Raw genomic sequence first — 24,785 nt, 5'->3', positions numbered from 1 at the left:
AAGAAATTCTAAATGCGATTGAGCGATAATCCAAACCAAGGGCAGTGGCTTTGGCGCCCAATGACTTTATAGAGCATCCGCCAAAGCGATCCACGAGCGTCTTTGGGCATATTTATTACTAAACAGGTTTAATTTAACTATAAAAGCCAATAAGACAAACAAAAAAAAATAATAATATTAATGAAACCGGTATACAAATTCTTTTTGATAATATTTAAGGTAAAGACATTTGTTACCGCGGTATTCAAAATCGGCTTTGATCACCGATGTATTCTATTTTACTACCATTGTTATGACTACTGTTGAACTCTACTTCGGTACAAAACAGCAAAAGCAGAACTTATTCGTAATAATAATCCCAATTTTTTCAGTGAATTAAAATACGAAAATAAATAATACAATGGTAATTAATGCCGAAGGGTTCAAATGTTTAGTTTAAATCTGTCTTTATGATCACATGATTACAATACAACATGATAATTATTAAACATTAATGAAAATTACAAATTTTGTGATATAATACAGATTGTTAAATTACTGCAATCTATTTAAAAAAAAAAAACGGCAGTGACGCATGTAATGCACTATAGAGAGTTGTGCGAATCAACAAACATGAATCACATCATTATTATTAAATTTTATAAAATATATTTCCACTTTGCTACAACTATAAAAAATTAAATTAATACAATTATATTAGTTCCTTAAATAAAAATAATACCTTCTATACCGAGGTCATCATCATTGAACATAGCGAATATGTCTCATAATGTTAATAAATATTTGTAAATAGACTTACATCAATGGAGTCTTATTATTACTACCATCATGTAACATTATCTATAAAGAATTGCTTTAAGATTTTTGTACAATATTTTCATTTACTGACATTTATAGTTCAAATCATATAAACTATCTTATATTTCATCGATTTTAGCAAATAAGTTATGTTTTAGCTGTAGAAAATAATGTTTTAAATAATACAAAAAAATCCACGGCAGTAAGCTATGAAATAACATTTCTATTCCATCGACAAACCTACAAAGACAGTTGACTATGGTTGATAAATTTTATTTATAAGAAATGATAAAACATTGTCTGTATATTCATGCAGCTCTATCCTAATTCATAATTTGCTTGTTTAATAAATGCTTTATTCACTGAACAGCAATATGAAAGTATCAGTGCAAACCCTACATACCCTTTTCATATTACTTTCAGACAAACAAAAATATCTCATTAGCATATTTTTGTTTCATGATTTTGTAATTATGTTGTAAGTAATTTATTTCAATATAATATACACAATATATAAATATTGCAATAAAGCAATTCTGGACAAAGACGATTATGCGTCCAATTAACGGCATCAATGGCAGCCATAAAGCTGTTCACTGATTGGTAACAAAGTATTATAGGTTTTAGATATTTATTTATTATCTATTTGTAAACCTCAGACAATGGACTTGTCTGCTTTATATCAAATAGAAATCTATTAGGGGCGGCCTAGGTTTTATTTTTGAATGTATATGGATCGGGTTTGCACTAAGACGCATCATATCACACTCTCTACAGCAACCTTTACGGTTGTTTGACTAAACAACAAAGGAACTTAAAGGTTTTCCATCCTTAACACTTTAACCGCCACGTCAAGCTCTTAACTGAGTGAATTTTCCACTAAGTCTAGTATAATCTTGTATGGGGATAATAGTATACTAACGAAATTTGATCAAACTTCAAAACTTAGATACCACTTCTATATCTTAGCCAAATAACTTTCAGCAATACGCCTGCGTGCTAATTGTTATTTATTACAGGATTTCGTTAAGGAATTTTAACATTTCATTATATTTTCTAGAGATGATGAAATGTTATAAGTATTCTTTGCATTACAATATCCATCAGAAATGCGTAACGCTTAAAGTGTTAAAAAAGAATAAATTTTATATACAATATAACCTGTGGCAGCTGACATAAATTAATTCAAAAACTTAAATGTAAATATTTAATAATTCACTCAATTTCTTAATATTATTAATAAACAATATTTCATTAATCGTTTGGACCAAAGGCGATTGTTAAAATGTTTTAAAAGCTATTCAAAGCATTGACTTTTAAAGATTTTTTTAAAAATATCTCTTCGTTCTTTATGCATAAAGTATGATACTGCGGCTGTGTGTATCGTTTGTCTAATCCCGATGGCGTTTAAAAGCAGAAATATTATCTGTACGTCGTTAAACCAGTAAATTTGCTTAAAGCGTAACAATTATTTTGGCCCATATACTTTGCATGTAATACATAGCTTCGTTAAATTTCTGAAGCTATCTAATGTGTAAACTTCGCGAATATTAAATATATTATAGGCGCTCCATATGTATAGCTTCATAACGCCAATAATTGTTATATCTTTGCACACGTTTTTATTTCACTTACTTTGGTGAATGTAAGGTTCATTCAAAGTGTACAGGAGTGGGTGTCATGAGGTCGATGACTATGTCTTCCATGTTGGGTAGAACTAGAACCTTCTCAAACTCTCTGGTAAGCTTCTGCTCGATCCAGTTGGATATGTGAGCGAAGCGCAGTGCACGTGCACCAAAAGCGGGGCGCGCGCGCAATGCGAGCTGCGGGTTTGTGCGGAAACTGCAAGGAAAAAGTCATAGCTGTGGTCATTACAGTGATAGTGGCCTAAAATATATGTCCCAAGATACCTTATTTACCAACTATTTTTAAAATAAAAATAATTATAATGGAAAAAGTATATTAATAATCAAATATTGAAAAAATAATTCTCTCTCTCTTCTCTTTCTTTAATTTCGTTTATCGTCGTGGGTCGAGATTATTCATTATTACAGCCGTATTATATTCTCTGCTGAGAGGCTTACCCTTATATATTTTAATAGAAAGTTCTACGCTGCGCTTGCCAGTCGGTAGCTTACACTGCCGAACCTTATGGCTTCAGCAGATATTTGTTCTGCGCGCTACATCGCCTGCGCATTGCCATTATTGCCATTTCGATTTGCAAACCCGCTAGGCCACATGAGGTATTTTCTTACGTCACAAATTAAATTCAAGTCAAATTGACGAAATTATCTGCTATTTTCTTATTATAAATGGTAAATCAATGTCGTTGACAGACATCACACTATTTTATTATTCATAAATCTCTTTAGCAAGTGTTAAGTTAGAAAATCAATCATGAGTGCTCAGTCCGGATTAAAAAAAAACGTTTAAAGAGGCAACATGCTTTCTTAATGGCCTCTCGTTCCTCCTGCTTTGTGTGTGATAGGGGATGTTACAGTTTCGGGTTAAAATGTTTTTTTCAATTTGTATATTTTTTTTAACCTTTCTTTCTTTTTATTTTTCCTTACGTCCTTCAGATTTTCTTTCATTAAATCTTTTCTAATCTTCGTTTGCAAATCACCTTTTTTGCCTCATATACATTCTCGATATGGTTTGGTTTTTTACAACTTCTTTTATTTTGTAGGAAACGTATTTTAATCTTGCTTTATATAGAAAAAATAAAAATAGCAAATGTGAACAAGTAATGCATTGAAAAATTAACCTTATTACGTACAGCGAACCGCGAATGTCGCGTGATACAACTACCACGAAGCTCGGTGACGTTTGTATATATTGATAAAAAGTCCCACGCAATATACAAGGAATTCACAAATTAGTTGAATTAATTAATTCAATAATGGCTTCATAATAATATAAAAATACCCAATCCATATCCTGTCATGCGGCGGCGACGGTAAGTTGATTGCCAGCCGGCCCTCCAGTCCGTTCACCTCCAGCTGCAGTTTGATGTCGGTATTGGACAAGCCCTCCATGGCGCGTTTTACATATTTGTAATCCGTCACCTGTTTAAAAATGATGTTCCTATTATATATGTCGGCCTCACCTCGTTGTATAGTTAAATGTTAATTATTGTAGGGTACACGAATATTTATGTAATCACGTACGTAACAACGTGAAATGTCGTAATTACGTTGTGTAATTAAAAAAAAGGTTTACAATTCAGTAAACCCATATTTTGTATCCACCGTTGTTGAGTTTTTATAAAAGACGATTTGTGTGCAAACCTGTTCGAGTTAACATAAATTAGTGGAGGTTCGAGCAGAGGTTACCGCGCGAGCTTTCGAGCTTTACCACTTTTTATTAAACCTAGATTAAGGCTAAGTGTCCTGTGTGTTAAGCACCTTCAAGCCCGTGTTATGTGTATATTTCGGAATAGCATGCATGCAGGTATAGGTCTCCAACAAAGATTACCATGACTGACTGACCTTGCGCTGCCCGCTTCTAGCGACCTCCCCTAACCCTAACTACGTCGTCGGTCCACGTGGTTGGATCCGAAAGGTTCTCGTTTAACCTTTCGGCTAACGGCAATTGGCAGCACGAGCGATGTGCTCCGTCCGTGAGTAACCTTAGTCCTCCAGCGGATCTCATCAATTCTGGTTCAATTTCACAACGACACTCCAATCACAACTCTCTTTGGGTGACCTTTTTATAAGGCTCCCTGTAAGCGACCTCGTCTCGGATCCTTAACACAAAGTGTGTGTTACCAATGATAACTTACGAAAGTACCATATAGTCTAGCAATTATACAACCTGACTGAATTTGCCTGGAGCAAGGATCAAGACTCAGGTTGGCCTTACGAAAGAAAAAGCCTTTTAAAACCAAAACTGTCCAAAATTCAAAAAGCTAAATAGTTACAATTTGTCACAGATTATTTAAGAAAAATAAAACGATTAAATCACAATTTTAACAAGTCACAGATTAAGGCAAAATTTAGTAAGTGTTGCCGTTTTACCTGTTGGAAATATTTATTTGTGGCAATTCTGTCTACCATCCTTAAGAATTTCTTCTTCGAAGATCCTCCTTCTGCAGCATTGGGCCTATTCAACAAATTCAAAATGATTTTAACAAACTTAGAATAACTTTTCAACTAATTTTTACTGTGTATAATAAAAATAGTTATGTATTTTTTAATTATGTGATAAAAATATAAATTGCTATATAGACTTTACATCTACCATTGTATTAATACCAATGTATTTTTTTAACTGTCATTTGATATCAATACTTTATTAATACTATGATGATTAATATGATGATGATGATAATTAATACTTTTATTTTAAATATTTTATGTTTTCATAACTCTTATATAAATAAGTCGTATGTACGATATTATTGCTACAGTCCCTTTTTCGTTTTATTTTGATTTTGTAGTTTAATGTGCTTATTTTCTTAACTATTCTTATGTTGTTTATGATCTGTTAGCACGGAGTTCTATGAAATATGCCAATGAAGCGAGCTTACGGTGTTTCAATGGTATTTAATTTCTCCGCGCTGTCTATTGGTTGCACCAAAGGGTTCTCGTCATCGCTGCTCGATTCCGCTGAATCCTCTATTTCGGAATCATAGATGGCCGGTTTGCGTTTCTAGAAAAAAAAGACAGGTTCGTATGATTTCATTGTAATTATATTATTGCTAATCGAAAAATTATTCTATATAAAATCAAAGAATTTAAACTTTAGTATTAATCACCTTAAAGGAACTTACTCGTAATTGTTTCTCGACACCAACTGATGGAGAACATTTCAGCTCGGATTCGTCCACCTTTTCATTCTCTGTTGCTAATAAATGATCTTCTAATGTAACATCTGTAAACAAAAAAATAAGGATTACAGTTCAACAGGAATGTAAGCACTGTTATTATTCTCTTTGCATAAAGTGTATACAATTACAACATTTTAACATATGTGCTTTGATCACACATATATATTATAACGTAATTTACCATATTGAGAAACATAGAGACTTAGTACCATCTTCCTGAGTTAACTACTACATACACAATCACTAGATTTGGACTTAACTTTCATTTATGGGACAGCTATAACCAACATACAACATTTACATAGGATTATTGGTCATAGATCTAAGTTTTAAAGGAGAATGTATAGCGCATCTGTCAATTTATGTATTGTAAACTCTATTCAACAATCAATTGTTACAGAAATAATAAATAACGTAATGATAATAAAGTAACAAAAATTGTTGTATCAATTCGAAATACTATATAATATATTTATTATTTACTCTTTGTATCTTGGCCATTGGCATGTAGCATTCGTAAACCTTAAAGCTTTTGAACACATAATCAATCACCCTGTATGCAAAATATAATAGTTTTCTGGATGTAATATCATAGAAGGCATTTGCATATTCCCGGAGTGGTCAAGGCCTAAAAACCTCTTCTTAGGAAGCAAAGCTCGAGGATTACTACAGGCGCTCCATAGACTGACTAGCCTCACTCGTTTATAACAATTTTGACTCAAGGACACTTGGACTGACTTGTCTAACATTACCTTAGCTTAACTACCTTTTCGGCAAGCATCAATGCTGGAAGAAATGGCGGAAGGAATCCAGCAAAGTTTATACCTATTTAGAAAAGTATTGCCAACCTTTTTTGTGCGCTGTCCCACATTAACCTTTTCAAAATTATTACGCTCCCTATGTAACATACATAATTTTTATTTTAAAGCAAAAGAGCTAAACTCGTTTCGAATCATCTGAAGCCCTCCTTAAAAATTAAATTGCCCCCCTGTGGGGCGTGGACCCTTAGTTGGGAAACACTGATCTAGAATGATAAACGGTTGGCGACAATTGTGATACACGAACCGACTTCGGTTACGACGAAGCCGATTGGTTTCAAATCGTATCGATCGTAGTACTAACTCTTCTCCTTGAGCTTCATGAGGTTGATCTGCGTGAGTATAGCGATGTGCGCGCCGCCGTCGTAGCGCACGTCCGCGTCCAGCCACACGCCGCGCTCGTCCCACGCGGGCGCCGACACGCCGCGCACCAGCGGGCACGCACCCGCCAGAGACAGCTCCGTCACCACCAGCGGGCTCATGAACGACGGCAGCTATAACAGGTTTTCACTGAGACGTAAATCATAAAATACGTCACCTAAAGTTTAACTTTTCCAAACCCTTCACCTTCTTTGGCCCAATTGCTTTTGCGAATTCATAAGGAGATTTACAATCTTATATCTCAAGATAGAGAGCTCGATGGACAAGTAATGTTTTTGTAAACGAAAATATGAACGATATTTGTAAGTATGGATGTAATATGTAGGTAGAATATACTAGGTGAACGGTCTGCTTGTTTCATTACTGTGTGGTAATAATGAAAAAAAAAAATGAAACCTTATTTTAAGTAACAAAATTGTTAGTCTTTTTGCAAAATTGTTAAGTATTTTGTTCAAAGTAAAATGTATGCTCTACCTTGAGTGTATTGAGTTTCCTCTGTATCCTGTTCTGCAGGCGCGCGATGGTGGTCGGGTCGCGCATCACGTCGAACATGAACCGCGCCACCACCGTGTTCACCCACGTCACTTCCGCCGGAAGCGTGCGGCACTCGCAATCAACGAACGAGTTTTGAGGCTGAGGGAAAATTAATATTTACTTACTACTTTCATGTATGTTTCTTCATTCTTCGCTTCTTTACTCAAAAACTGCCATTTTAAAATAAGTGAAAGATAGTGCCTCTTCCCATAAAGAAATGTAGTTAGGTTGTGTGATAGCGAATGCTTGGAGGGCGCTTATAATTAATATATGGAAGCCTTTATTAGTAGAAATTAATAGGGAATCATATCAATCAATGACATAAAGGGTGCACCAATATTGGTGTCTTTGGAGAAGGTTCCCGAAAAAATTGTAGATTTGAATTTACGTCTCTAGTTTAGTCGAACTTACTCTACATTTCATCTACTAGGTATTATCACATAACAATTACTATAATTAATAAACGCGTACATACTAATACAATTTTAGACACTAACGCGTATTCTAAATGTAACTTTCTAGTTTAAAAACCAAACAACCCATTTTAGAAATACGTATTTTTACACTCTTAGTACATACGTCTAATAATTTGATTACATATTGACATTGCACAATTTAAAATACATTGTAACTGTGTTTTTATGTACATTAACTTTATTTGTTAACTTATAGATATTGTGGCTATCAACATACTTTCGCTTGCGTAAAATTTCTAGTTATGTGTAAACAAGACGAATCGCGTTATAAAAACAAATGTTAAGTATTAACAAGATGAAGAGTTTTACACGTGTGTAGGTACGTCGAGAAAATATATGACGGTACTTCGAGAATTCATAAACATAGCGACATGTATAAGCCGTCTATAAGGCAATCCGGAGGACTAATAGGGTATTACTCTTTTAGTGGTTCCTTCGAAGGACGTTGTAAATGTAATGATTTTGCCCTGGCCAAAAGTATTAGGCACCAGCATAAAACACCTACAATTAATACGATCATGTCAGTCTTGTTTAGACTCCCGTGGAAACAAGCTGTTGAGTGTTGTTAATTTTGTAGTAGAGACAGTTTTTGATAAAAATTTATGAAACAACGACAACTTAATATAGAAACTCTAATAAGAATCCAGATGGTAAATGAACAGGGAAAGTCTCAGGTAGAGTTTGTCAGATTAGTGAATGTTTCGAGATGTGCTATACAATCAACCGTTAAAAGGTTTGCGAAGACTGATTGATCGTTGATCTAAATGAGAAACTTGTCCGTGACTTACTGAAAGTTCGTCAAACAAATCTTCTAAACTTGCTGCAACTTTATCTGAGGACATTGGAAGGCCCATTAATTCTTGGACTATGACAAGTAGAATCAGAAGTTGGGCTCAAAAGCCTACAAGGCTAAAAAGATGTCCTGGTTCTGCGACAACAACAGGTAAAGATATTTTTTAAACTGACTGTACCTGTTAAGTGTAGGAAATAATTTAACAGAAGACTAGAAATTCAGAGCGAGCTATACTAATTTACAATACAGATACATAATGTTAGAGTATGGGTGACTAACGCCTTTCTTCTTTTTCTTGCACTTTCCGCGGTCGTGCGGTGAGCCCTCTAGCTGGCACATGACACCGACCTCGGTCGTGTGCCTGTGTCTATTCTGGTGTGACTGCCATCATACAATTGAACTTTTATTATCATCACTGTTTTATTAAACTACAGCGTATTAGCAATGACCGAAGCATATTGCTCATACAAAAACAATTTCACATACAAAAAGTTTTACCCTGTCTTATAGGCTTAAAGTTATATATTAGGGAAGTACTATAGACGTGCTATACTTTGCCGAATAGTAAATATAGCGCTCTATTAACAGCACCTTTGTTTATCAAGTTGTAAAAAAAAATTAAGATGCCTTTACTTGCTATTAGTTTTTACAATGTACCTATTTTTTATAATCGGCGTCTTGGTTTTTTAATGTAGTTTCTGACGCTATCCGAGAAACACACAAGTTATAAAATAAACGGAAATCAATGTAAGAACATTGCAAATCACAGATAAAATATGAATCAATGCAAAAATACTTAAAGTTTTCAAATAAATGGTAATAATTAACATCAGAGCAAGAGGTGCGCGTGTACATAGATGTATATAAACACATCTTAAGCTCGTCATCACTAACCGTTGTAATAAGTCGTGCGTTTGTTGGCATTTACTCTAGCAGGCGCATACAATATAGAAGGTTAAGGGTCAGTATGTATTGATAGCTCAATCATTAATTAGACAATTGTTACATTTCGCCTCAGATGATTAGTGTTTTAATAATCTGATCAATGAATTGCTTAACTAATCATGCTAGGCGATCTACTTACGATATGCATTGCAATGTAAAAATCAAATACAAAGGTTGATGTTAAAGAAGCAAATAAAAACAAAAAAAACGAAATTACCTGAATAATTTTAAATAAGTAGGGCCAGAAGGTCTTCTCGTAGGAATCCAGGTGCGATGGTAAAGGGTACGTCGGTGAATTGTTTGCACCTTCAGACACTGTATCGTTCGACTTGTTCTGAAAAAGTACCAGTTATACAATCAAAACTTATATAATTACTACAAATCAACAAATTACTCCAAGAGTGTTCTGTCTCTATTTAGTTTAACGCCTTGTTCTAGTTATGGAAAATAAAGCTTTAAACCATAGATAATAGAGTCGATTACTGTTTGGGATAAAGCAGGAGTTTCAAATTTGGGGCCTGAGACGAACATTTTTGCGGCTCGGTCATTATTTCCGCTACAAAGTAAAAAGTAAAATAGAAATTTGAAAGAGGAACGAAACCAACTAATAAAATTATAACATATGAATTTTACAAATATATACCGGTACGATTTGAAAATACTCGAAATAGAAAAGATAGTACATAGAAGATATGTCATGTATCATGACGTAAATATCAATTCAAATTTACATAAGTTTATTACAATGTTTAAGTCGATATAAAACATTTATATTAACATTGATTTTTTTTGCGGCCCACCTGAAGTTAAGCGTTGTTTATTTGGCCCAAGCTAGGTTTTAATTTGACACCCCTGGAGTAAAGTAATATTACTTATTTATACGTATGGTACTCTGTAGTACCTACCGATGATTAATTGACAAGCTAATTGATCGAAGATATTTTCCATTGTGTGTAAAAAATAAACCTTATTTCACTGCATTTAAGCCCAAAATTAAATAGCATTATATGAAGGTGACTCTGAAACACATTTTTACTTATTTTTTTTTATCGTTCAGTAACTGGCTACAAACATTTTACTAAACAGGTGTGTTGAAATAGTAGTAATATTAAAATTACTTTGGCGAAGGTAACGCTCTCCTTCTCGTTGGACTTGTAGAGGGCGAGTTCGATGCCATCCTTACTCTCCTGTGTTTGTTCTGTGCTTGGCTTCTCATCAATAGCAGAGGAGTCGTTCGAGGCGCTTGCTTCACAGATTGCAGAATTCAGACGACGGTACCTGCAAATTATAAGAAAAAATTTTTAATTCCACATAAGTCGGATTAGATCTCTTATTGCAGTAATCTGTACCACTTGGTTCATTTATAAATGAAACAGAACCTCAGCAAGACTATTTATTTTAAAAGACTCAATCACATATTTAATAAAAATTAAATAGCTTACAGATGAAAACATCATTCCTCATCTTCTAAGAAATCATTTGCATTGTCGCTACACTGAGTACTGCGTGTGTGTGCGTCTGTGACAACCTGTATGTGTATCTCTTTCTCTTTCAATGTGTCTCTTTTTTTTCTTCGTCTCTTTGTATGTGTATATCCCTATCTTTCTCTTAATCACTGCGTGTGTTTGTAGGAGAGTCTCTCTGTGTATCTAGTGTGTTTGCCTGTGAATGTTGGTAATTCAAGCAATGTCTAATTCAGTCTTACAGTAACTACGGTCAAGAGCTCCTTGCAGGAATTATAACACCTTCATTATCTACTTCGAGCTAAGCTGTTGATCGCTTAGACGAACGCTACATGGAGTGACCGAATAAACTTCGGCTTATGATGTTACTCAAAACAAGATACTCATTCAGACTCGCGATAACGAATCTCCGAATGGTTGGAATTATCGAATTATGAATTCGAACCATAATACAATCCGTAAACGATATTGCGTAATTGCGGAAGACCTAGTTGTTCCATCGGTATCAAGACAGGAGCTTGTAGACATCTACCAGTATTCTACATAAAAAGGAACAAAGTAACAAAACATTTTGTTGCGTTATCAGAAGCGTAACATCTTTATCAAGTAAACAAGTATGTAGTGTACTTATCGTGATGACTAAACGCTTTATGTAATAAACAAAACAAAAGAGGTATATTGTGGTTGTGATAATGTAATCAGTGATTTCAGACGAGCGTACAATTGTCGTTGATAGAAGCAATATATCTCGCTTTGTAAAGATTTTACGCTTAAGTTAAAAGAAGGAACATGTATAGATAGCATTTTGTAACTACCACAGCTGGGACAAAAGTCAACATCAACATTGCGGATGGCACTTGTTGCTTTATGTATTTTTGGACTTAATATATGTTAGTGGCCACATTGTTTTTTATCATCGTTTATGAGTAGTATTTAGAAATCATCGAGTACGTGTGCCTACCGTAAATCTAATTCGGAACCTATGGTGGACTACATCAATATTTTAGCCGCGGGACGCCCACAGCTGGTCATAGGCACCCCTCATAATTTCCAAAAGGATCGGTTGGAGTGGTCTGTATTCATCATTTTCCTCGACACTATCAAGGCCATTTGTCCATCTTGTATGTAGAAGTCCGACGCTGCGTTTGCCGGTGCGAAGTCTTCACTCCAAAATCTCAAGGCCCTGGCGGCATCAACCATATGTGGCCTGCTGGCTGCTGCTTCTACTGTTTGTTAATCCCCTGGGCTTTGTCGATTATTTTTTGTACGGACCTCATTTCTGTTTCGATATCGTAGAGACCACAACTATTACGATACCACAGGTTTTAAAAGGACGGCAGTTGAATATAAAGAAAAATAAGCAACGAGCAAGAGAAGTGAAAAATCAAGAACATACCACTCATGTTTATCGCGACCGGTGCGGGCGAACAAATACAAATGTGAGTGTTTGTCTTTAGAGTGTTTCACGTGTAGGCTCCATTCACCTTCGGCTGCGCCCTCTACGTTTCCATCTAATTCCTAAAAATAGAAAAAATATATAAACAAAATGTGATGCACAATAAGTGCAACATTTCAGCATTTTGAAAAACAAACAAATCTTCAAATATACAAAAACATGTCCATTCGATAACCAACCGGTCTGATCGGAAATGAGATCAGATCGTATATGTCAAGGGACGTCGATCTCCTCTCCTTCTAGCGCTAAAACTTTTCGAAGTGGTGATATTAACCGGGCAATAGCAACTGGCTTCTTGACGATGATCCTTTCTTCGCTTCTCAAACTTCAACATTTTAATTCAAGATAAAATGTTTTATTTATATCTGGATGCACACATTTCATTTACTTTTTATTTGAGGCAATGATTTCGATTTGACGTTAGGATTTATGGGTAAGACGTGGGCGTAAATTTCGTAACTTTGATAATTTAATACGTCGCAGTATCATATATTAATTATCTTAGTGTTTTACCACATATCAATGTATTTGTACACCCGTTTTATAATTTGTCCGGAAACAAATATAAAGTGTTTGAATTACATTTGAGCTGCGATAGATAGTACTATCCTATGGCTTTTGCTTCAAAATTATTAATAAATTTTATTTATACTACAAAGTAATTGTATTAGCAATGCGTTTGATGTTAAATGATAACTTTCGTACATTACAAGAAAGTGATTCCAGTACTATGTTTGTGCTTTGGTACAAAATTATTATTGAATGTTCTTACTGCTTCATCTAGAACTTCTTTGATTCGAGAAAGCTCACTGTCGTCAATCTCGTCGTCGTTCGTCTCATCTTTAGTACTGGTGACGGATTTGGAGGCCAGCTCGGTTTCTGGCTCGACAGTGGGTGACTCTTCGGACTGAGGGGTTTTGTCACTCTGCGACTGAACATCGGAGTCGGCCGATGTGGGAACAGTATCAGGTCGTTTATCTGCGAAAACATATTATTATTGACCTTTCTTTAAATTTAATCGTATTTATATACTGTATTACACATGTACAGATATACGCAACAATAATAGCATACTATAATTTTATTTCAGGAGGAATAGAAATACTCGTACATTATAGTCTACCTTGTGGGTGAATTTTTGTAAAATCCACATTTAATTGACCTCTACTCGAAACAATATTCCTAACAATTTTCAAACATCTAATGAAAACAATTTATGTATAGATTTTAACACCTAAAATATATCTTACATAACTTCTGTAATTGCCTATCCAAAAGTAGTTTGTAAGAAATCGCGGAAAACGATAAGACCGACAATTGTATTAGGAGGTCCGGAAAGTAATGTCGTTTCTGTTGACATATTTTACAGAGAAATAGATTGATTTTTACCGCTCCGGCATTGAAAATTTGTATACTAGATGGCAAATGGTTGTTAATAACGAAGGTGAATATCTTCATGATTAGAAATAAAAACTCGTTAAAAATATGGTCGTGTGAATTTAACTTAGGAAAGCGACGTCACTTTCCGGTATCCCTAATACAACTTTATTATTATTGTAACGTTACTGCGTTATGTTTATAAGATGTACAAATGAAGTAATAAATAAATAGAAATCATATTATCATCAGATGTCGGATAAACTAATGGGTCTTTATATAAAGTATTGTTTTCACTAAAAATTTGGAGGCGGCTTTTAAAATAATAGAGAATTCATAGCTGAGTAATAATGATATACAATACCTAAACGGAATCATTTAAGTACTTACATTTTCTAATAAAATAAACTATTTTCAGTCTTAGCCTACATACAAAGAGGTATCGATCAATTTCAGGAGCAAATGCCCGTCTCATTGCCTGTTCACAAAATATCGGCAATAAAAAAATATGGAGATGTGCTTGAATAAAGTACAAGTAGATAAATCCCGCACAATCGTTTAATACGATTCCAGTATTTTACTAAACAAAAGTTCTTTCTGTATTAGGCAGACACTTAAATTCAGAAGAAGAAGTTACTTAATTTCTGAAGAAAATATGAGAGCAAGAAATGTTGAGCTAAACCAGTAAGGAAGTGTCGTTTTGACCTTTTATAAATTATAATAATCTTAATACTTATAAAGCATCAAAACCGAATACTAGACGGGTTATGTGAAAACTAGTTTTAAGCACGAATTTTTAGATAGTCGCGATGAGGAGACTACACAATAATCTTATTTTAACTAATCAAAACGATCAATGCAGTACGAATGATTTTTAAGTAATACAGTTTGGAATGAAACGCTCTTATTAACTAAACGTTAACACTTGATATACTGAAACACAGTATATATCCGTAAAGTCTAGAAACAGTAAAAATTACTACTATATGCAATAACTAATATTTATCTCGACCGAAAAAAAAATATGTTTATACCTACGATTTAATATTTTTATATTATTTACAGCGATATAATAAGTTAGTAAATATTACAAATTATTGGTTAGTGGACGTTTTAGCCTATTGAAGCTCTCTGCAAGGCACCAATGATATCCATGGCGGGACATACCATAGTCACGCTTGGCAAGCGGGTTTTCGCAGTGTGGTGTCATGGTCCTCTGTGACGCATATTTAGATAAAGGATGCCTCTTGGGTTCTTCCAACATTTTACTCTTGACGTATAAAAAAGATCACTATAAATAATCTACTGGATATTTATACGTATAAATGAGTATTTACATTAATTCTAACAAACTTCACACAGATTTCGAATAACTCTCTATCAGGTAATAGTGTATCAGTCAAAATAAAATTTTAATCGTAAAAGCGTGTGACGAAGTCAAATAAAAATATTAAATAACATAATAGACATAACGTCCTCACCTCTATGAATTTTTCGCACGAGCCGATGACGCAGGCCCTCTTTTCCGGGTTCGCTTTCACTTTGGGAGTTGCTGCGTTATAAATAAAAGAATTACAAAGGTTTACTACGTAGAACATTAATAAGTTCTATAGCGGACTTCTTATTTTAAAATTACTTAACTTTTTTTTTCAGTTAGTAAAAACTTATGGAATTATATTCTGTGGATTAATTCTCACTAAAAGTTTTTGTTAAGGAGTAAAAATTGTACACCGTTAAAATTTACAATCTACATGTAATATTTTTAAGGTGATTATTAAAAAAAAGTTTATTAGATACAGACTAATGGTACGTAAAAAAACTTAAAATAAAATTAGAAATGAATCATTTATAGCAAAACAAGAAGATACATATTTACAAAGGTCAAGCTCTACACTGCGCACTCTAATGCTAATGTACTCCTGAGGTATATACTAAGAATAGGACGCCGGGAGAACTAGACAAACGTGAAGGCGTCCGTTCTTTAATATTCTTGTGCGTCTAGTTAATGGCACACACCTCTGTATCACCGCTTACATGTATCTCAATGGTTATAGTAGTACCAGAATCGCTATATCGCGCCTTAAAATACGCGGCGAAGAGAGGGTTGGACAAAAAGCCAATATTCAAGTAAGATAATGCGGCAGTAGGTAGACCATATAGAGCGCTGAATAGAAGAAGATTTTATAAAGGAGAACACGGACAGGCAAGCCTATAGCAGGACGTCTAAACAACCCACCAAGTGAACAGATGATCTTGTTCAAGGTTTCAGAACGCACTTGAATACGGGACGCTTCCAACGGGTCGTATTGAAAATTTATAGGGGAGGTCTATATCTAACAATGGACTTCCCATGGCATTTTTATTTTAAAAAATAAACGTAACAAGTCTTTGCCAAATAACTGACTTTATTATACATTACTTAAAAATAACAGATTTAACTGCTAACAAACAATAATATTGCATAAAAATCGATGATGAAGAGGTTGGGGAACGATAACGCGTTCTTTAGAACAGAATAGCAGTGGAAGTCCTAAGGAAAATGACTTTATTAATATAAACAATAAAATTCAGGTACCTTTTCTCTCGTCTTCTCCAAATAAACTTCTTTTTCTTTTCTGGACTCGTATTAGTCTCAGCGCTTTCCGATTCGTGTGGAAGTTGCTGTTCTTTACCTTTCTTCTCTGCTGTTTCCATAATTTTCTTCTCTATCGGAGTCATTTCTTTCTCCAACACTTGAATCTTTTCCTTTTCGTTGAGTATTATGCAGATGGGATATTTTTTGCTCCATTGCCTTTATGTAAATATAGAAATGTAGGTTAACTGGTCTAGATATAAATAGATCAGATACTGGGTTTCGGACGAATTTCACTTCACAAAGGTCAATTGTATCAACAACAATTAGTGGAGTCTCGTTTCGTAGATTGTTATTGAGCGTTCGAACATAGAAAACTACATTCGCACCGAGTAATTGTGTATTATACCCAAAGCGGTTGTACAGGTTGATGGGAAATATTATATTAGAATAGGTGTAAAATCTTAAAAAGAGGTTTACTATTTATTTGCTATATTATTAAAAAATCAATAGTTTCTGAAATAATAAATAATGTAATGCTAATACAGTAAGACAAATGTATTCAAAATCCACCGACCCTTCCGTTCGGTGAACTCATTTGCGATGGTGCTATAAAAGCCCCCAGCGCTAGAATCTTCCAAAACAACAGTATATTGTTTACCATCTGTTCCTGCAGACTTGGTACTGCGCAAATGAGCTACACACTATTTTCAATCACTGGGCAACAGAGTAAAAAGCTCCAAAAACTAATACCTAATACCTTAATTGGCTCATAGATTTTGTTTAATAGACCGGTTTGCGTCTAGAAACCGCCTATTAATCCCTGTATAATCCATAGGTTATTGATACTCATTATTTTATTTTAGCGGTGTTTAGATAAGTCATTTAAGTCAAAGTAAGATCAATCGAGTCTGAAATATTAATCTTTTACAAAACAACCTGTTTTAATTACTTCAATTTATTCTAATAATTACATACTTATTAGAATAAATTGAAAAATATAAAAGTAGGCACATAAAAAGACTAACTGTTCTGTATTTGTGCATATTTACAAGCGGCATTCGACCGCGGACGAGTCAGTCTTCCACGTTAATTAAATAACTATAACACAAAGTTATAATCATATATATATATATATATATATATACATATATGCCCGTGTAACTGTATTGTGATCTGCTATTTTTAATATAAAGATTATCAGTGTGCCAAATCAAATGCTGTACATTACAATCTCGAAAAAATGTATGATGTCCGAGGTTCCTGAGGGAGCCTTTGAGCAAAGATTCCGTGAATGAGAGTGATTAGTCCCTATTTCCCTTGCTCACATTGTAATTTGATAACGACTTCGCAGATGTTCATTATCTTTTGTATGGTTTCTTATTACCATAAATTAGATTCTTATGGGAAAAAGAGAATGACGTTGAAGTTGAAAAATCTCAGAGAGAGAAGCTATTGAAACTTTGCACATTTGACAATTCGCTGTGAACATCGCGCAATTGACAACTTACGCGTTACAAAAATTGTATCGATTAGTATTAATCTGTTATAAAATGCATTAATAACCAATTAAAATAATGATCACTGAAAGAGGTTACATTATTTTTTCTCTATTAGAATGCGACAGGCATCTTCTTGTTGTATAAAGTCAAGTAGTGATAGTATAAAATAAATTAACAAAAAAAACATCTGAACTATCGTAGTTCAGTGTAGTTAGCAAACACATTAGATAAAAATGTTTGTGGTCTAATATTTTATGTTACATGTAATTATATACTCTCAAAGACTGATATAGATTGGAAAGGTTAGTGAAGTGGAACGGCACGACCCTGGCCAACCTCTCATAGTTGTAATGAAACTACTTAGTTTATACCGCGGCAAGAACGTATTTGCGTTTAAATTGTGTACACCAAAAACTGTTGACTTCATAAAAATAGCAAAAAAAAAACGTGACGAGCTATAACCAGTATTTTAGAAAATTAATTAAAAGTTATACTGCAAAGAAGAACCGCATAAAAAACTCACGTAGAAAAAGAGTTATTTAACCTAACGAAATAACTACGAATTGATGAAACATATCATTACCCGTAGTCTGTCAATACGCGAAATTTTTTGTCGTAAACTGGTTCACAAACGCTTTCGTCTTCATCTTAAACCATACTGCTTTGTAATCGTATAGATTAAACTTTTTCGCAGTTACCATGTCATCGGTGATCAGTTTTTGAGAGCACTCTTGTTTTACTAGACGTTTTTTCATTGATCATTTCGATCATCATGTTTCAATTTTCATGTGCCACGCAAAAAAAGATCACATCAACACTGGTTTGAGTGTAAAGTTAAATACGTGCGCCTTACAATGGGCGTCCATCGGCCGACATGAATGAAAGTTAAATTAATGCGTGCACATAAACGTAACGTGTATTTTTTTATAAGACGCAAACGAAAATAAACAATATATTTTTTTAAGTAACATTACTGTAGCCATTTGGAACTTTGCCCGGTACAATAAACTACGTACGTAAACAGTCACTTCATTAAGACAAAACAAAGAGCACCTTCAACTTCTCGTACTTCCGAAAAAATATAAAAATGTACATCGTTTGTATTCTAAACAAAAGAATTCGGCGCGTGAATGTAGGTCATTACTCCGATTCAGTAATCGGTTGTGCTAAGGTCGGTAAACGATTAGACTATGTACAACAAGGTTTTATTACTTCGTAGTATCAAAACTACTTTTTACCTTCAGGTATGGAATGTTCGAGAATTTCTTTTGTCGTAGATTAACACTTTTTTTATCGTTAACATTTACAAATTCCATGGGTTTGTACTCATCACTGTTTATGAAGTGTTCTCGCAGCTACGACGGCCCTGTTTCTGGTTGGAACGATCGAGGGTGTTTGAGGGATAGCGTGAACAACGCATACCCCGGGACGGGCTAATCAGATTTGCTAGTCTTTTTTGCGAGAGATTTTAAGTTATGAAGTTACCGGAGTTCCTCATACAGCGCATAGGGCTACCAACGCAGGGACTTTAGTGGGCAGAAACATATCCACATAACCCTATTCTTCTCCCAAAGAAAAGATATCTTAAACTTTCGAAAGATTTTTCACACGAAACCGAAAGAAAAATGTTGTACATTCCGGAGCAAACGCGGCGGCGATGCTTTTTCTTTGTTTTTTCCTCAGACCCCACTTCATTGCTCTTTCCCAAGGCGCGGTACTGTATCGATAGCAGTATAAAATTTTTGTATCTCATATTTATATTAATAATGACAGTACATAAAGTATTAAACTTCGCTATTCCACATACGTCACCTAAATTCTTTATCGTTTCCTGTTCCGAGCTACTCTTCGTTGGAACATGATAATTATTTTAATAGTTATATTATTTATAAATCCGAAAGTCCTATTTTTACGTTTCCTATTACATTACCTATTTACACGTTATGATAAAAATGAAAATATACAGTTTGTACTCGTGTTGATTAATAGGCATATAACCCTATTTAAAATAATACAAGCGGAAACACACAATTAATAAGTGTTTTTTTTATTATTTCTGAACTGACGAAACAAACAAAACGTTCATTAAATGTAAAGCGATATAGCACGTCCATAACAATGTGGTACTACAAAGTGTTTTGAAACACAATGTTTAGGTCGAAGCCACATCGGAGCCTTTTAAACTTTTGACTATGCATATACTATAAATTAAATTTTTATAATGCCGTAATATTAATACTTTTTTACAACTTTTTAACACCTGTGGTCAGTTATTTCCTCTGAGTAGACATCGCAAATCAAGCAGGTAGTTCGTTAACTGTCCTCTGCAGACAAGCCATCAGATCACATGGTTGTTGCAATCAGGATATCAATACACACACACACACACACACACATATATATGCACACACACACACGTACACACACGCACACACACAAGCTAATTTTTAGCAATTAAACAGATTGTATTTATAAGATGTTATTATTATTATTATACTATATATATTATTATTATTTGTGATGTTCAAAATCAAACAAAAATCACAAAGAGCAGATCAACCAGGAAATTAACTTTGAAAGTAATCATCCCCACTATCAGAGACATGATTAGGAATCATAATTAATAGTATTCAGGTAAATTATTGAATTATGCCTGGGTGTGTATACGCTGAGTATGTGTGCTACATTATGGTTTTTACAATGAATTCTACATAATCGCAGATATTAAAATTGATTGAGTCAGGGATTATTTCTTAAGCACCTATTTGTTTCAATAAACATTCATAAAACAAATTAATTATTACTAAATAAATTATAAAAGATTTTGTAACATATAGAATTATTCATAGTAGGTACTTTCATACATATAAATAAATTTACAAACTTACCTTCTCCGTACAAGACCCTTTGGCAGTAAAATAATTCGAGCTCCGGTTAAGTTGTATAACCTGTGTTGATAAAATGCCACATTGTCTATTTTTTCATCCCATAGCGCCCTTTTGGCTATTTTAGTTGTTGTATAGGATATACGTAAATTACAACCTGTAGGCAAAAGGTTCCAGTTGTTAAACATTGTAATGTAATACATAAAAATTTATGTAAGAATTATGAATTGTGTATCATAAAATATAAAAGTTATTGAGTTTGGTTGGAGAGAGAAAGAAACATGAAAAAAAAGAGCAAGAGCGAGACATGAAAAGGAAAGAAAGAGATAATGTGAGATGACAGATATTGGTCACTTTTTCTATGGATAGGTACATAGAAAAAGTATCTGTGAGATAGTAACATCAATTATTAATTGAATAGGTTCTATAAAATGAAAAATAAATAAAAAAATAATAAAAAGGCAGATGGTTACGAAAACTATCATTACCTTGATCTAAATCCTAAATGTCATGTTGTCATGTTGTCCTAACAGAAGATAGCTGACATACTGAAATTGATGACTTTTGTATAAAATATAATGATAACCTTACCTTCTAACTTCATGAAAGCTGTGTTTGTTTTATTTATGTGGTAAGTATAAGGATCATAATCAGGAAATCTGTAATGATTGATCCAACCCTAAAATCAAAATATAAAGAAAAACACGAAAATTATTAATTCACATAATTTCACATAAAATTTTATTTTTCATTGGGATTCAACACTTACCTCATACTTTTTAATTGGCCTATGTTCTTTAACAGAAGGTATTGTGTACATAACAGGAACTTCATTACTATGTTTTAATTGAAAGTAACTCCTTTTTGGTTCCCAGTCAGTAAAATAATTCTCTAACACCCACGCTTTCAAATTGCTTCCAAAGCAGAAAACCCAAAGACCCAAAAGAAAACCTATCCAAATATTTGAATTTGGAAACAGGATGTAATTTAGCAAAAGGAAAATTGTTAAAAAATATATAGTGAGATTAAAAAGACTTGTCTTTGGGTTACTAGATTCTTTAGTGTTAGGCAAACCATTTTTACTAGGTGGGAAATTAAGGTCCATTGGAGCTATGGGTGAAGGAGTAATTGATATTTCAGGGGGCTTATTCTCTGGTGTTTCTGATTCTATCTGAGTAACATCTCCAAAAGCATCTATTGTATCTTCTAGAGCTTCAACACCTGATTCAATTTCAATACTATCATCTCTAGGTACATCTACAGAATCATTATGAGCTGAAACAATATCCAAGAATGTTTTTTTATCTCTGTTACTCATTGAAAATGTTTCTTGAAATGTAAAACATTAAAATAGACATACCTATATTTTTGTGGGTGTCATCGCTAGAGTCAACCTGATTTTTTGCAGGCAGGCTTAGCTCTCTCTCTGAACCTTTTGCTGTTATTGGTTGTGTAATTTCTGAGAGATTTTGTATGCTGCTGTCAAGGGAGGAGACCTGTAAATATTAAAATTATTAGTACACTGAATCGTTTAAATCACATTTAAAGATATAACAACACTAAATGTCTCATGATTATTTTATTTTAAATGGGAGAATGATAATAATTTGCTTAAAATTATAATTATACAACTTTTGTTATATATAATGTAATAGGGGTGACAAGTGGCATATTCCAAAAAAAAAAAATCTACACCTTATTAAAAAATATTGTACTTCCGTTACAAAATACTTTAGTTTAATTATTAATGTACAATACCAAGTTATATCAACAACAGCATGAATAGTATAAAAATGTAAAAAGATTTGGAATCACCTACCTGATTATCTGTATCTCCTACACTCTGTTGATCAGTGTCCTTGATTGCTGAATTTTCTTCAGAATCTGATGTGGAACTCTCATGCGGTAAGGATTTTTCCTTGTTTTCTAATAAGTAAACAAGACAAGTTGTATTTATTAATTTAATTGCACATCATTCTGTTTTAGTGCTTTTAGAAAGAGAATTATCAAAAAGCAATTACACGAGGCAATTCATTAAGTCATTAACAAATACTGTAGATAAATTATCACCTGATGTTGTAAGATGGGATGCATATTAGCCTAAAATTCTTTTCGCTTAAAGAAATTATGGAGGACACTTCAAAGATTAGATTAGAGAGAATAAATTAACAGAAGTTATTTTTGGAGTTCATAAGTTCTTACAAGGAGCTATTGTTTGTTGTTTTACTCAAACAAGCAAATGTAGTTACCCATTTAACTCACCCATTAATAAAATGCCATTTATGTGGCTCTTTCTAGGAGCTGATTTCAACTTGTAAGTAAATAAGTAACCAAATTTTCAATCTTTTCTTCAATTCAATTCAAAATTTCCAACAATCACAACTATTGTTCAAAAACTACCATACAAAAAATATTAAGTAAAAATCTAAATAATATTTGCACAAAATTACCTTCAACTGACCGTGTTTTCATATCTTCAACAGCTTGAGCTATCTTAAATTTGAAATCATGAAAAATCTTCCATGTCTCATTAGAACTTTCTTTAGTTTCTGCGATAGATTCTGAAGTACTTCTCTTTCCTAAGCGGTTTAAATAATCCTTCATTGGAGATGAAGTAACATCTTTTGAGGGTGCAGGATTACGGCTCTCATCTTGAGATTTATTTTCTGCCTTGGATTCTTCTTGTTTTTCATTAGGTTTTTCCGTTCGCATTGATTTAAAATATTTGTCTATGATTGAAGTTTTGTCTCCACGTTTAGGACTTGCATTTATAGGTTCCTTTGCTGGTGGTTCACATTGTGGAGTGGGTGGATCATCTTCACAAGGTTCAAAGAGTTCCTCTAGAGCCTCATTATTAGCATTGTATCGAAATGACAATGTTGTATTGGGGGATTTCCCTAAAATAAATCGGTTAAGTTAACATTTCATAACTAGTGACATGTAATAGACGATTGCAGTAATGACTATATTGTATTCTTCTATGAGAATTAAAGATGCGACGTTGTTTAATGACCGAATAACATCGCAATTTATATACGAATATAAAAAAAATGTTTACTGGTTCTGTTGCCAAAGATAAAATTTAATAAATACACATAACAAGAGATTAAATATTTTAAGATGTCTTATAGTTATTCCTTAAAAACCTTAAAGAGAAAATAAATATTATGAAATTATTTTGTTACAAATTAACATACCCGCGCCCGTCACCTCCATATTTTACCAATTAAATGGTCTCACATAGCACAATCAATATTTCACATACAAGAGAAACATGTCAATTGTATTATTGAAGTTTGTTAACAACAATATTAACAAATATACATATATTTTTAAACTTATTTTGACCAAAACCTACAATGTTACTCGATTTGATCAAGACTGAGAAGTTTGACAACGTTTGATTCGACTGAATTTGACATTTCATTGTTTGTCACTTAACTAAAATGAACATAGTCAATGCCATACTCCTTGTAGATTGAAATTACCAATTTAAAAATATAGTACCTCTATAAAAATATTTGCTACAAAAACAGTCAACCTAACTTAAATTGTTACTATGAACATCAAAGAAGAGTGAAAAAAAACTGATACTATTAGAATATTTCAAAAGTTAGTAATTTTATTCAAATAGTATAAAATAAATATAAATAAATTAGTCTTAAATTCTATTGTTAGCTACAAGTTGATAATAAAACGTCCATTAATATTTGTTAAGATTTAAAGGTCCTTAGATCATATCATCATATTTTTCCCAGCCAATTTGCAATAACTATATTCAACTATTAACTGATACCTGGAAAAATATTGCAAGTATTAACACAAAAATATTTGTTTTTTTTTTGCTTACATAAATTTAATTATCTTCAAAGTAGAAGGTTATTTGATGTGTCATAATTTTACTTGTCAACTTGACGTTTCAATTTGACATTTTTGTTTTGTACAGAATTTGCATTG

General features: G+C 33.3%; 1 protein-coding gene across 1 annotated transcript; it reads right to left on the bottom strand.

The window, feature by feature from the left end:
• Window positions 1–659: 659 nt before the first annotated feature.
• On the bottom strand, window positions 660–24,181 carry LOC137932027 (testis-expressed protein 2). Its single transcript, XM_068775579.1, has 20 exons — window positions 24,026–24,181; window positions 23,279–23,725; window positions 22,648–22,754; window positions 22,189–22,324; window positions 21,598–22,103; window positions 21,420–21,507; window positions 20,832–20,985; window positions 16,445–16,660; window positions 15,351–15,421; window positions 13,265–13,470; window positions 12,433–12,554; window positions 10,692–10,851; window positions 9,791–9,907; window positions 7,300–7,458; window positions 6,749–6,938; window positions 5,570–5,670; window positions 5,327–5,448; window positions 4,815–4,899; window positions 3,724–3,863; window positions 660–2,640 (listed from the first exon to the last, which is right to left on the bottom strand). The coding sequence occupies exons 1-20, from the start codon at window positions 24,042–24,044 to the stop codon at window positions 2,451–2,453; spliced, it is 3,336 nt and encodes a 1,111-aa protein (XP_068631680.1). The 5' UTR covers window positions 24,045–24,181; the 3' UTR covers window positions 660–2,450.
• Between the last annotated feature and the right edge of the window lie 604 nt (window positions 24,182–24,785).

The sequence above is a fragment of the Battus philenor genome, unplaced genomic scaffold (genome assembly GCF_028537555.1).
Source record: "Battus philenor isolate CCGP_79_NKW_IND1 unplaced genomic scaffold, ilBatPhil1.0.hap1 SCAF_9, whole genome shotgun sequence".
NCBI lineage: Eukaryota > Metazoa > Arthropoda > Insecta > Lepidoptera > Papilionidae > Battus > Battus philenor.
Note: the sequence above shows the minus strand (reverse complement) of the source record. Positions and strands in the feature narration are given on the sequence as shown.

Coding starts and splice junctions, on each gene's coding strand:
- LOC137932027 (XM_068775579.1), bottom strand. Junction 21,508..21,597: donor GGCCAATTAAAAAGTATGAG/GTAAGTGTTGAA, acceptor TTTTGATTTTAG/GGTTGGATCAATCATTACAG. Junction 4,900..5,326: donor TTAAATACCATTGAAACACC/GTAAGCTCGCTT, acceptor TTTGTTGAATAG/GCCCAATGCTGCAGAAGGAG.